The sequence below is a fragment of the Scophthalmus maximus genome, chromosome 3, assembly GCF_022379125.1.
Source record: "Scophthalmus maximus strain ysfricsl-2021 chromosome 3, ASM2237912v1, whole genome shotgun sequence".
In the NCBI taxonomy this organism is placed as follows: Eukaryota; Metazoa; Chordata; class Actinopteri; order Pleuronectiformes; family Scophthalmidae; genus Scophthalmus; species Scophthalmus maximus.
The window spans coordinates 15,274,308-15,286,519 of NC_061517.1; the positions used below are offsets into that span (position 1 = coordinate 15,274,308).

At 40.5% G+C, this 12,212-nt stretch overlaps 1 protein-coding gene across 3 annotated transcripts; it reads right to left on the bottom strand.

Moving 5' to 3' along the window:
* Window positions 1-266: 266 nt before the first annotated feature.
* On the bottom strand, window positions 267-11,992 carry si:ch211-112c15.8 (tumor necrosis factor receptor superfamily member 1A). Of its 3 annotated transcripts, none has more exons than XM_035646430.2 (10): window positions 9,608-11,992; window positions 7,859-7,943; window positions 7,722-7,757; window positions 7,017-7,130; window positions 6,865-6,916; window positions 6,314-6,426; window positions 5,932-6,102; window positions 5,330-5,367; window positions 4,937-5,045; window positions 267-2,011 (listed from the first exon to the last, which is right to left on the bottom strand). In XM_035646430.2, exons 1-10 carry the CDS (start codon window positions 9,620-9,622, stop codon window positions 1,701-1,703), a joined length of 1,044 nt encoding a protein of 347 aa, XP_035502323.2. In that variant the 5' UTR covers window positions 9,623-11,992; the 3' UTR covers window positions 267-1,700. The 3 variants fall into 3 exon arrangements, with proteins under 3 accessions (XP_035502323.2, XP_035502322.2, XP_035502321.2); XM_035646429.2 differs by having other exon boundaries at window positions 5,932-6,099; window positions 7,632-7,757; XM_035646428.2 differs by having other exon boundaries at window positions 7,632-7,757.
* Between the last annotated feature and the right edge of the window lie 220 nt (window positions 11,993-12,212).

The window sequence follows — 12,212 nt, forward strand, 5'->3', positions numbered from 1 at the left end:
TGCAGATGTCCGTTAACTATATTGTTATGCTGATGTTTTTTTGGGGGGGATATGGACAATGTTGGACAGCTGTTCTTTGTATTGAGGCTGAATTTGCAATTCATGAGACTGGTCTAATCCTACTCCAGATTCAAAGACCATTACCCTGCCCATATACTCTCCCCCTTTCTTACTTTCTTTATCCCTTTCTTTCTGTTCCTTTGGGGTTCTGTGCTCAGAACTGCAGCTGCTGCCGTTCAAACACTCAGCCAACACTGCCCTCTGGTGGCCGTTCCTTTTATTCAAGACACTTGGCTCTCACAGTACCATGACATAATATACATTTTGTTCTCTTGGCAACTCCACTGAGGAGTTGTAGCAAAATACATATATCATAATAAAAGCACCCATAAGAAGTTTCAGAAAATAAAAAAATATATTTATAACCTGTAACCCTATAATATATTTATATATATATACACACATAAGCCCAAAGCCAAAAAAAACAACACAGATTGATATTAAAACAATAATAAACTCAAACAGTGGAAATTACCATTGAGCTGACACACAAAAACTCTCAAAGTGAGATACACTAACCCCAAACCCCCCCCCAAAGGGAACCATCAGATTCAATGGAATATGTGCGTCGAGGAAAAACCCAGCCTTCTGCACCATGTCACCATTTATCTGCAGGAAACTAAAAATCACACAATCTGTGGGGATTTCAGTTTTCTTCCCTTGCCGAGGGTTTTTGCGTCAAGAGTCAGTGCCTGATCTGTTGCACCACACTTTCATGTCTGACAGGATGAAGGTGGTGTGAGACGAAGTGACAATGTGATCTTCACGCAGCGCCGACCAAGTATCACCGAGGTACACTGAAAAGTTCACACATTTTAAATACTCTGGTACTGAAACCACGACTGGTTACAAGCTGAAAAAAAATAAAGATTCCTGGAGGTAAAATAATCTTGTCACGTGTCATGTAGAATTCAGTACCACCACACCGTTGCACATACACAATAAGAGCTATTCAGATTCACACTTTAACAGTGATCGCGCAAACCATAGCCCTCCACTGATGACTTTCAAGAGACACCACACTAGAAGCTGAAGGTTAAGTGGTGTTTGACACTTTTAGTAGTTTTGACAGCGTAAATCGTGGAGGGGGAATTTTTATTTGTTTGAAGCGTTTTCTCTCCATCTACTGTACATTACTAAAGTGCTGCCTGAATATGAACAGGCAACATTCTGCTTTTGAGGTGTGAATCTGGATGTAAAATAAATCTCACCACAAATGGTTGAGCTTTATTCTATGAAGGAAAAAACTATTAAACACTTATCTGTGGTGCATCTGATGACATGTATCAAGAAAAATGAGAAATGAGGACATTCTCTAGTTATAGTTTGACCTATCAGGATCTCCACATTGCTCTGTAATGCCATTTTTTAAAATATACTGTTCATCTTGCATTACTAAGTGTGGAACATTTATAACATCCTTGCAGTCGTATGTGGGTGCACCATGTAGTAGCTGCAGTTAGTAATGTCCTTTCCATGAACTTGAAGTCTCTAGTCTTATGCACTGGTGTTCGGGGCCGAAGCCCTGATGTCTTGTATTGTGTAATGGCATGAAATGTCTCCCTGTGCGCACTGGGTTTTCCCAAATCGCTCCTCTGAAGAAACCCCAGTTTGTGTAACAGCTGCCCGACTGCGAGACCTTACTTTGGCTCAGGCCTCCTCTGCAGCCTCTCCAGGCTTTCCTGCAGCAGCTGGGCACAGCCGGACAAATCCATGCAGTGCAAGGCCGAGAAGACGTCATCCAGGCTCGCAGAGGAGCGCTGGCTCCACAGCCTCAGCATCTGATACTGCCTCTCCATGGAGTCCAAACCCGCCTCCAGCTCCACCCGCTCCAGCTGCTGATCGGACAACGCGAGCAGACGCAGGAACTCCTTCCACCTCCGCAAGGGCACCTCCTTTATAATCGCATACAGGACGACGGCCGACTCTGATGGCCCATCTTGTCTGGCAGCTGGAGGGGAAGAATCACAGACAAACAGAGGGCACTGACCCTGTGAAAACAAAAACTCAGCCCTGGGATAAGGTCAGCTGCATGTATGCTGTCTGTCCAATGTGCTACTGCATTACCACATTAAGATAAAAATTGACCTCTTAGTTTTGATTTAATGCACAGCCCCATCCTGCACAATGCTACGTTCTTTCTTTTTTTTTCAAGATAAACAAAAGGTCATCAAGATCCAGAAACTGTGCGGAGGCATTTGAGCCAGACTACAGTGCCAAGCTGTTTAGGGATTTTCTCAACACATTATTGTTTCTGGCCCTTCCGTGGGGTTGGTTGACATTTGGAAGATATAGAAGGATACCTGCCTCATCTGATTTTTAGTAAACAAGGCTATGAACACTGACTCGCAGATGTAAAAAAAAAACTATATGAACTGCCTTTTGGATATATGGTGGAAAATCTTTCTCACAAAAAAAAAACCAAGCAGCCATACAGCCTGTATTCAAAAGAGCAACGTAATGATAAAGGTCACCTAGTATTAAGTGACTTGGATGCAGGTGTTGTAGGAGGTCTGACAAAGAAAAATCCCTGACATGAAGTATACGGTAAAAGCAATCTGGACCACCACCATCCCCAACTCATGAAAGAAAATAGAAAACACACATTCACCTCAAGGCTAACAGCAACACAACCACAGGGGGGGTTTCAGCTCCACCACAAATACTACGCACAACAACATGACTTCATGAATGACAGGAAATGCAGTTGAATTGAAAGCGCCAGTGAGGCAGATGTAATTTTTCAAAAATAATTTTGTGTTTGTACTGAATTGGACAGGGCTAAGCAATACATATGTGGCCCCTTCAACCTTTTACATTCAGTGATAATATCCAAACACGTGTGGACAGTAAACGGTGACATTCGCTCGTATCTCATTTCCCTGAATGTCAAACAGTTGACTGATGCAAAAAGAAAGAAAAAGAAGAAAAAAAAAGGGACAGCTAACTGTTTCCAATGTCTCCACCTCCACTCTGGGGACCACACGGCTGATCAGTGATAAATACTGTGCTGAACCAGCAAAGATGAAAAGGCTGCTGCTCTGAGCGTGAAAGCACCACAGCATCAGATAGTAAACTACACCAGGAACCACAATAACACCTTAGTTATTTTTCCTCACACGCCTACTGATGTCCCCTTTTTTATCCAGACAATCAGCTGAGCTCAAGTCAGCGTGCATGCAAACCTCCCCCTTTGCTGAAGTGACCTTATGCAAGGCCCTGAATCCTGCCCAGGAGATTTGGAGAGTGATCTTCAAATAGAAAAAGATGCTGCTCTAATGTTGATGGTGGGATTTGGAGTTCTGGCCTGTTTCGTTCAAGGCATAATTCCAGTTCTATAATATGATTTACCAACCTAACCCATCTTTTTTTCTACTGGTTTTATCTGTTTCATATTGTACCCGATCAATTGACCTAAATGTCCACGTGTGCTGCATGTGAACTCTCATGACTCTGCGCCCACGAACTCTGTGAACTCTAGTTTCTAGACTTTGACTTCCTCTTTTTTTTATCTTTTTTTTTTCCATTCCTTGTGTATCTCTGTTAAGATGCATTTGTACCTTCCTAGTGTGTCTTCTGTGTCCTAGTTACTTTAGTTATTCCTTTTTTCTGGTGTCTAGGGTTGTCGTTGTCATTATGGTTCCCAGTGTTATTCCATCGTGGATTTATTTTTGTTTTGTTTGTTTTTCCTTTTCGTTACCTGAAAGACTGTACGTCTCGTTTTGTTTTCCTTTTGTTAAAATATTTTGTTGCATTCTGCATTTGGGTCCTGCCCCATCGCCACACAACAAATACCTCATTCATTTTTTTAATTGTAATGCTCTGTTAAGACTGCAGGCAAATCATGCTTCTTGTTAAACGATATCTTTAGGACAGACTGTCCATACTGTCATTTGCAAGTGATCAGATCAGATTTGTGTTCAGACCATTGAATGTATAGAAAATCCAACGATATATATGAATACAGAATCAGACCACAGGGATCAAATTATCATTATTGTTATGTGTGTGTGTATATATATATAAAAAAGACACTATTTCTGTTGTGCAGAAGGAAACACACATTTTTTGGTTTAATATTAGTAAACGATATTAGGACTGAGAGATTTGTTCTTCTGCTCTGTTTTTACCTATAGATCTGGCCCCCAGAAGTCTAATGCTGTATTCATTATTATTACTAACATTATTAACAATTGTATCCAGTGTTTGTCAAATTTCTTGACTCGATAATCAACTTGTCACTGATGAATCCATGCCATGTCTTTGATTCCAGTTTTTGTAATTAAGGCTTTTGGTGACGACTTATCTGATAATCTCCCCTATGTCACTGTCACATCATTCATCTCTGCACCACACATTTTCTAATGTATCTAAACAGGCCTTTTGAGATCTTACCCAATATGAATTTGTCACTCTTCCTCCTACTTCCTTTTTTTCTTTGAGGTAGTTTGTCCCTCCATCCTTCAAATCACTAGTCTTTACTGCGGGGGCGGTTACAGCTCACTTCAATACATGCACTTTCATAAACATTGCTGGAAAAAGGGGCCTTGAAATGATCTATTTCTTTTTTGTTGTTGTTGTTTTTTGGATGTTGCTTTTTCGAGTTTTGGAGATTTTCTTTATTCAATCGGATGAAATGTTCCTTTGATAATATGAGTCCTTTTTGATTGCTTGATTCACCTCTGAGCTGCCACTGATGCACGCTTTCCATCTCTGTTATTATCTCATGACTATATCACATTGTAGTAGCAATAGTGGCAGCAACACAATCATGCATTATCCATATCTCAGTTAGAGAAAGGCCATCAAACCAATGTACCGGACGAGTCCAATTGAATCAGCATATTGAGCCAGAGAATCAAATACGGAGTCTTACCTTTGTATTCAGCGTTTGGCCGCAGAGGACAGATTTGGGCTGGATGTTGTGACGTGGCCGGACAGTGACTGAGAGCCATCATGGGAGTTTCCTCGGTAATGTTAAATGTCTTGAAAAGACAAACAAGAGCCAGGAGGTAAGTGCCTTTGTTGTGGCAGAGTCTTCCAACTGTTAGAAAGTGAAAATGTTTTCCAACACCAGTACGTGATCATGATAATTCTTCACACCTTTGGTTCAATTTAACAGCTAAGTGTGATCAGCTCCTGTTGCTCTTCTTAAACTTCACAGGGGTTGTTTTTTTTCATGAGGCCCCCTGACTGTCAACCCAAAGTGCTACTTCAAGCTAGATCTCTATCTCAAAAGAGCATAACGTGCATGAAACTGAATACAAACCAGTGTGGTCGGGCTGCTGCCTTGGTGACTGTGTTGTTCTGTTCAGGGGAAGAAGAGAAAAAAAAAGCAGATACGATCGGTGAGCTTCCTGCTTGAACACGTTCAGTCACAAAAAAAAGGATTCATTTTCTGTGAAAAGTTATTTTTCTATATATACATATATGTATATACATATAAACATATATCTTGAAATGTCGTGAAGAATATTACATGCCAGTCTGGCATGTAAAAGGACACCTAAATTGTCCAGTAACATCTTGTAAAAAAAAAAGGTATCTCAGTAATTTCACTATAAAACAAAAATAAATCATATATTCTCCAATGTATTACATGTTCTATATTTTCATTAGGATAAATGCAATAAGTACTGTAATATACTGTATTGAGTAACTGTGTTTTGTTTAAAATAATAATCTCTGACGTAACTTGTAACTTAAGTCATCAAATAAATGTGACGCAGTAAAGATTACAATATGGGCCTCCAAAACTTAGTGAATTACAGGTGTAAGTCGCATTAGTTAAAACTAATCAAGTTAAGTACAAGTACTACAAGAACTTCTACTGATGTACAGTACATGAGCAAACGTTGCACCACTGGTTACCCTTGAATCTGGGGTCCTCGGCATGCGGCCCCTCTTCTTTGCTGGTGCTCCTTTGGAGACACCTGTTTGGTTTTCCTGAACTGTTCCTGGTGAAGAACAGCAGTAGCCCAAACAGCACCAAAAATGTCATCACAACCACACAGAGGACCAGCCAGGGCAAATAGTTCACTGCTGTGGACACGAAAGACATATACTGACATAACTCCACAATCATCGTCAAGTCCAACACACAGGAATTCAAGGCCTGTGGCGATGTAAAGAAGCCACACGAAAGGGGAAGGCCATTAAACTGAAACATGTCTACAGCTATGTAGAGTGTAGAGTAACAAGGTTTCTTTCTGTCACTTTACTTGTTAAAGTACAGTGTCTATTCCAAACTCACTGTTTTGTGAAAACGATTCCATAAAAGGATTGGATGTTCTGTTTAAAGTTGGAGGTGGAACTGTAGTTGCTGTGCATACCCTCCGGCATTCTGAGTTATTCAGACACTCCACCCTGGAAAAAAAAAGGAGAAACAAATGGATATTTATCCATAAACTAAAAGGCCGGTTCACAGTTTCTAAAGTTTTCGAATAATGGTCACATGATGGCCCTGTGAACATTGAAACTGGTTGCCATAATCACTCCTCTTGTTTATTACAGTTGTTCAGAGATAGATTTTTTTTTATCACATTGAATCTACTACTACCTCAGAAAATTGACATTGATCACATAAGTCATTAAAGAAAGCAATTATCTCAAAAGCATCACAGAGAACAAGGTAAATAGAACTGAGAAACTAAGATTTTAAACATGAAGAGATAGTTATGGTGATACACCCAGACAATTATTAAATGGCAAAAACATACTGTAATAATAGGGCGCCAAAAATAATACCCTCCCCGATCTCAACTGCAAAAATAAGCCATTTTGTCATTTTGTAAGGTCTCCCACCTTCGGCAGGGCTGGCACTTGTTATTGTAGTCAGGATAACTATAATCAGGCTCTGAAAAAAATACATGAGAGTGATGATGAGCATTTACATCGTATCACAATATGAATCAACGTGGCAGCTGTAAATACCATTCAAACAATTCTGCACTTACTGCACGGCTGGCAGTATCTTTCGCTGCTTCTAAGGCCTTGATAGTAGTATCCTTCTACACATCCACATTCCACATTTCTGGTAAAGTTGCAGGGCTTTATTATTTTCTCGAAATCTGTGAAAACAGATCCAAACAATCCACAGCGTTAATACACAGTCCTGACGCCTTGCCCACAGGATTTCATGCTGGACATTCACGCCGAGAAAGCAATTATTTTTCATTAATTTTCACATGGCTTCAGTCGACTCAGATTTTCCTAATTCTAGTACAAAATGTTTGCTAATCTTAAGACATGTGTCTTAAGATTAGCAAACATCTTTGTGCCAGTGAATAGTGACTTGCATTGTTTATGTCCTGTACAAATTTAATCTATCACAGTGTCTTACAAACCACAAAATATTCAGATGGAACACCAAATAAATAAATAAATAAATCCATATACGTTCATTCTCTTTTTGTAATTGTGGTATAATATCTTATAATTTTCGAGACCTAATGCAAATGGAATTAAAAGTGACAGATGTCAACTGCATCATATTTTAATCGAAATAGCCGAAAATGACAAACTGGGTCAAATCAGCATGTGTTTCGATCCAACCCAAGTAAGATACTTACGATTGCATTTGGCACACTTAAGGCATTTGTCTATATGGTTTTTAAATTCCGTATATGTGCCAATTTCACATCTTTTACATTTGTACTCACTAGCCGGTTTGGCACATTGAGCAATTTTATGATATCCTGTTGGAGACATGGGGAAAGGAGATGAGTTAATGTGATAATTTATCAAATATAATTGTACAATATATCACCAATACATGCAGTTCCTTCGTATAACTTACCGGCGGGGCAGGATACGTAACATGAATTAGTATTGCTATTGAGACTCTGTCCACTGGAAAGGACGACAAGTATCACTGGAAAAACCTGAAACAAAAAATGAGGTTTGGACATCTTAGGTACAGTAGACATGACCGAAATGACTGAAGTTTCATTTTTGCTTTCTCATTTTCTGTATAGATATATTGAATTTCCAATTAATAAATTGGAATAGAAACTGCTCATAAAGGCAACTTTACATTGTCTTATCATAAAATGGGCTGAATTTTGAAAACATATCAGAGAAGGTTCCCGGATCTTATAAAAAAACCTTTTAGTTATATGTGTACGTGTGTTGTTTTTCTTCCATTTGAGGATAATTGGTTGTCAAGCAAGCAGTATAGAGAACTGCAGTTTAGGTGGCAGAGATCTTGAAGTCCTCAGGGACCACACTGAATGTGACCAATTGGGATCAATACTGTACCACATACTATGCATTTGAAAGGGTTCATAGAAAAAAAACTCCTGTCCAATCATACAGCTGCATGTTCCCAGATCACACTCATATCTACAGTAATGCTGCTGCTCTAGTGGAGCCTTGTGAACAACTCTTGAACTGTTGAAGTCCCGATGCATCTGGATGAGGAATGACCCAGACCAACCGCTACTGTAACTGCAAAGACACCTCTGGTGTTTGTGAGTCCACGTTCCCTCCCAAGTGCAGCTTAACGTGATCGAAGGAGGGAGACGCAGCTGCATCTGCTACCACCTGCTCCGTGGAACCTTAAGATGTGTTCATGAATCCTAAATACATACATATTGATTCAAAATTGACCCCATAAGAGCCCCACAGACGCAGGAGCCTGTGTTTTTTCTTTTTTGCTTGTTCAGCAGTAGCCCCCAGCAGCAGAGCACAGATCACAGTCTTCTGGGAAAGCGGGCCGATAGTAGTGATGCTCCATGCTGGCCCATGGAGAGGCTTCTCCGCCACGCGTCTCCTGGACCCAAAACACCAGTTTATAACCAAGACTCTCACTGGCGGTCCAATAATAATACATACAGTATGTTCTATGGCAGAAGCAACCCTCTATCCTTCCTCTGCCTTTTCAATTTTCCTTTTCTTCTTTTTCATTCCAAATGCTTGTATAAACAACCTTTGTATTAGTATTTGCCACACACATAATTCCGCCAGTCGGCACTCTATTTTCAATTTAATTTGCAAAAGATACCTGTATTCTTTGGTCATAGACACACGTTAGCTATATACATGTAAGAGCTGCAGTGATTGGTCAATCGAGTGGTCGATCGACAGAAAATCAATCAGCAACTGTTTTGTAAATCAGACAAAAATGGCAAACAGAGTTGTTTTCAGCCTCTCAAAGGTTCATCAACCCTTCTTCCTTGACGTTTTGCAACAGATGTGTCCAGGCACAATGGTAATTCCTCAAAACTGACACCACGACAGTGAGATTGCACATATACTGTACATCTCTGAGAGCACTGTCCTGAGGTCACCCAAGAATATAAAAATGATAAAGTTTCTTTAAAAAAAAAGAAAAACAATCTCCTGAATCAGCCTTAACCAGCTATTTATGAGACACACTGTGTGTGTTTGGTGACTTTTCATAGTGACAGCAACACTTTGACAACAGTTCATGTCACGGCGAGAGAGTGACAATGACCTAAAATTGACTTGAAGAAAGTAAATGAAAAGATTCTCGCATTAGAACACGCAGAAGGTCCAAATAGCACATCTGAACTGGATAACTTACCAAGACAAAGTCCATGTCCAAAGAGAAGAGGATCAACAACCAACATCGGAGGAGTGTTAGTTCCACTCATGAAAAAAAACCAAAAACTCAGACTATTACAGCACAGCTATGACCAGGAGATGATACCACTGAAGCCGGCAACAGAGTGAGGCATTCTGACGTTCAACATTTCTGTAAATTCCCTCTGAAGCTGAGTCAGATTGTTTGCGTGTCAAAGCTACATGGAGACTTCAGAGAAATGGTGCCAGAAACAGGAAACGCGAACGCACACACCACAGAACAGTTTTCACAAGAGTTTTAGGCTACAATGTATAAAAATAGGCTCAATGCAGTATGTCCTGTATATTAATCACTGAGACTACAGTTGATAACTAAACCCTACACTACAATCAGTTTCGCACTAAATATCGCATTTTCTTGATATAAGACCTGAAAGCTGATTTACTCCCAATGAGGTGACATTATGATTTACGTGTTACCTAGAAACCATGCCGATATGGTATTGGGTCCTGACAAGATGCACAATACAATAATAACAAACACACAGGAAGGAAGTGCACATAAATGACTTCAACAAGGTAAAGGACACTTCGATGATAAACGTGAAACACTTCAAACACTGCCATTTTTCCACCACAGTAACATTGTGTAAAAACAGACACACATTGTCTTAACGGGTTTTTTTATTATCCGGCCGCCCACAAAAGTCTCTAAAGACCCTTCGGTGAATCCAAAATGCAATTAGGAAAAGAGATCAGATTTCGCGCATGCCGAAACTGCATTTGCCCAACTGTAAAATCCAGAGTAGAATTTATAGTCCTCCTTCGCATCATGTTAGCTCACTGGAACACTGCGCTCCCACAATTCAGGCCAACTCGTGGTTCCTCGAGTTTCCAAAAGAAAAGCAGAGTAGGAGGCAGAACCTTCATCTACCAGTCTCCTCTCCCGTGGGACCTTTCACGCAGTTTGGGTCCAGGGGCGGACGTCCTCTCCACATTAGAGGTTATGCTCAAAACGTCCAGCTGTAGGCCTGAAGACTGCCGGGGGAACTTCCCATGATGCACCGAGCTTCTTCTCTCCTCCCCTCCCTCTCCATCTGTAGATAGATAGTTTTGTGCTTTCTGGTCCATCTCCTCTCTCCTTACTCTCTGCAGCCTCCGGAGCTGCAGAGTCTGGATCTGCGATTGCAAACAATCTGCCCCCATGATCACTGCTGTACACTTTATTATCATTTTTATCATGATCATACTTCTCCACCTCCACCTTACTGGTTGAGGCAGATGGTCGTTCACCTGGTGCCCAGTTCTGCTCGAGGTTTCTACCTTAAAAGGGAGGTTATGTTCGCTACCGTCGCCATCTACTTGCTCATGGGGGAATGTTGTGTACGGTCCAGACTTCCTCTATATGAAAAGTTCCCTGAAATAACTGTCTGTTAGGATTTGGCAATATATAAATGAAATTGACTGGACGTGACTAAGCTACGGAACTGATTTGGTTGGAGGTCAAAAGGTCATATATATATATATATATATATATATATATATCAATGACAACATTTTAATGAGAAGCAAGCCCTCAATATATCATAATACTCTGCTTTCTGATCATAAAACTTTTACTTTACAATATGATCACTTCATTTACACACATATACATCAAAATATAGTTCCTGAAATACTCTGACTTACTGTTTGAGTATAATTTTTTAGTAGCGTTTTCTGTCTCACACTTGTTTTCACTCGAGGTAGCAGGATCCTCTTTTCTGTTGCACGTCATGCTTGATAATTGCGTTGCCTAAAACTGAGAAAATAAGATAGATAGATAGATAGATAGATAGATGGATAGAATTCCGGTAACCTCTCACGTCGTATCTTTGGTGCATTTCTGACAAAATTCAACAGAGGATGGCGTATCTCTGACTGGCCCGTTATCCACCTCACAATCTCTCCGACAGATTTAGCTCAACGGATCTAACGCATCTAACTCCTCTGAAGCACGTGGCAGTTGTGTCGGCCCTATTTATGTTGAATATACTGTTTTGTATTCGCTGAAAAGCCCGAATTCTATTTATTGTGATAATACAATGTAATAATGACCGTAACAGGGTTATTGCGCACGTCTTGCCTTGACTTTCGGTGAAACATTTTGAGACGGGGGTTGAACGTTTAACTGCTGAACTTTGACCTTGACCTTTATTGTAAAGATTCCACATGTAGAGCATGATCATTTAGAACCCATGAATAAGATATAATCTGCAGATTAAACCACAGATCAGAAATCACTCGGAGCAGCCTAACACTCCTTTCACTTGATACGCCGCTTTCATTTGCATCTTGTGATATTCTCCAAGTATTTATTTTTCACTAGAGGGACCATTTGCGTGCGGCAGGCTCCTTGTCTTTGTGGTGGGAGCTGTTCTTCTCTCTCTCTCTCTGTCTCTCTCTCTCTTTTCCACGCTGTGGTTCGTGCCACTCCGGGGATCTGCAGGAAGAATCCACCTCGCAAAAAAAAAAAACACAGCCCCGTTGGTTAGATTGAGCCTGAACGAGCAGATAAAGTAGGTCGCGTCGTGTGAAAACACCCCAAGGCGACGTTAGCAGAACAT

Bases quoted from the DNA above. Each gene is read 5' to 3' on its own strand.
- si:ch211-112c15.8 (XM_035646428.2), bottom strand. The intron at 7,758-7,858 runs GTAAGTTATACG...TGTCTCCAACAG, and splicing joins TTACGTATCCTGCCCCGCCG to GATATCATAAAATTGCTCAA. The intron at 7,131-7,631 runs GTAAGTATCTTA...CTGTTTTCACAG, and splicing joins TAAGTGTGCCAAATGCAATC to ATTTCGAGAAAATAATAAAG.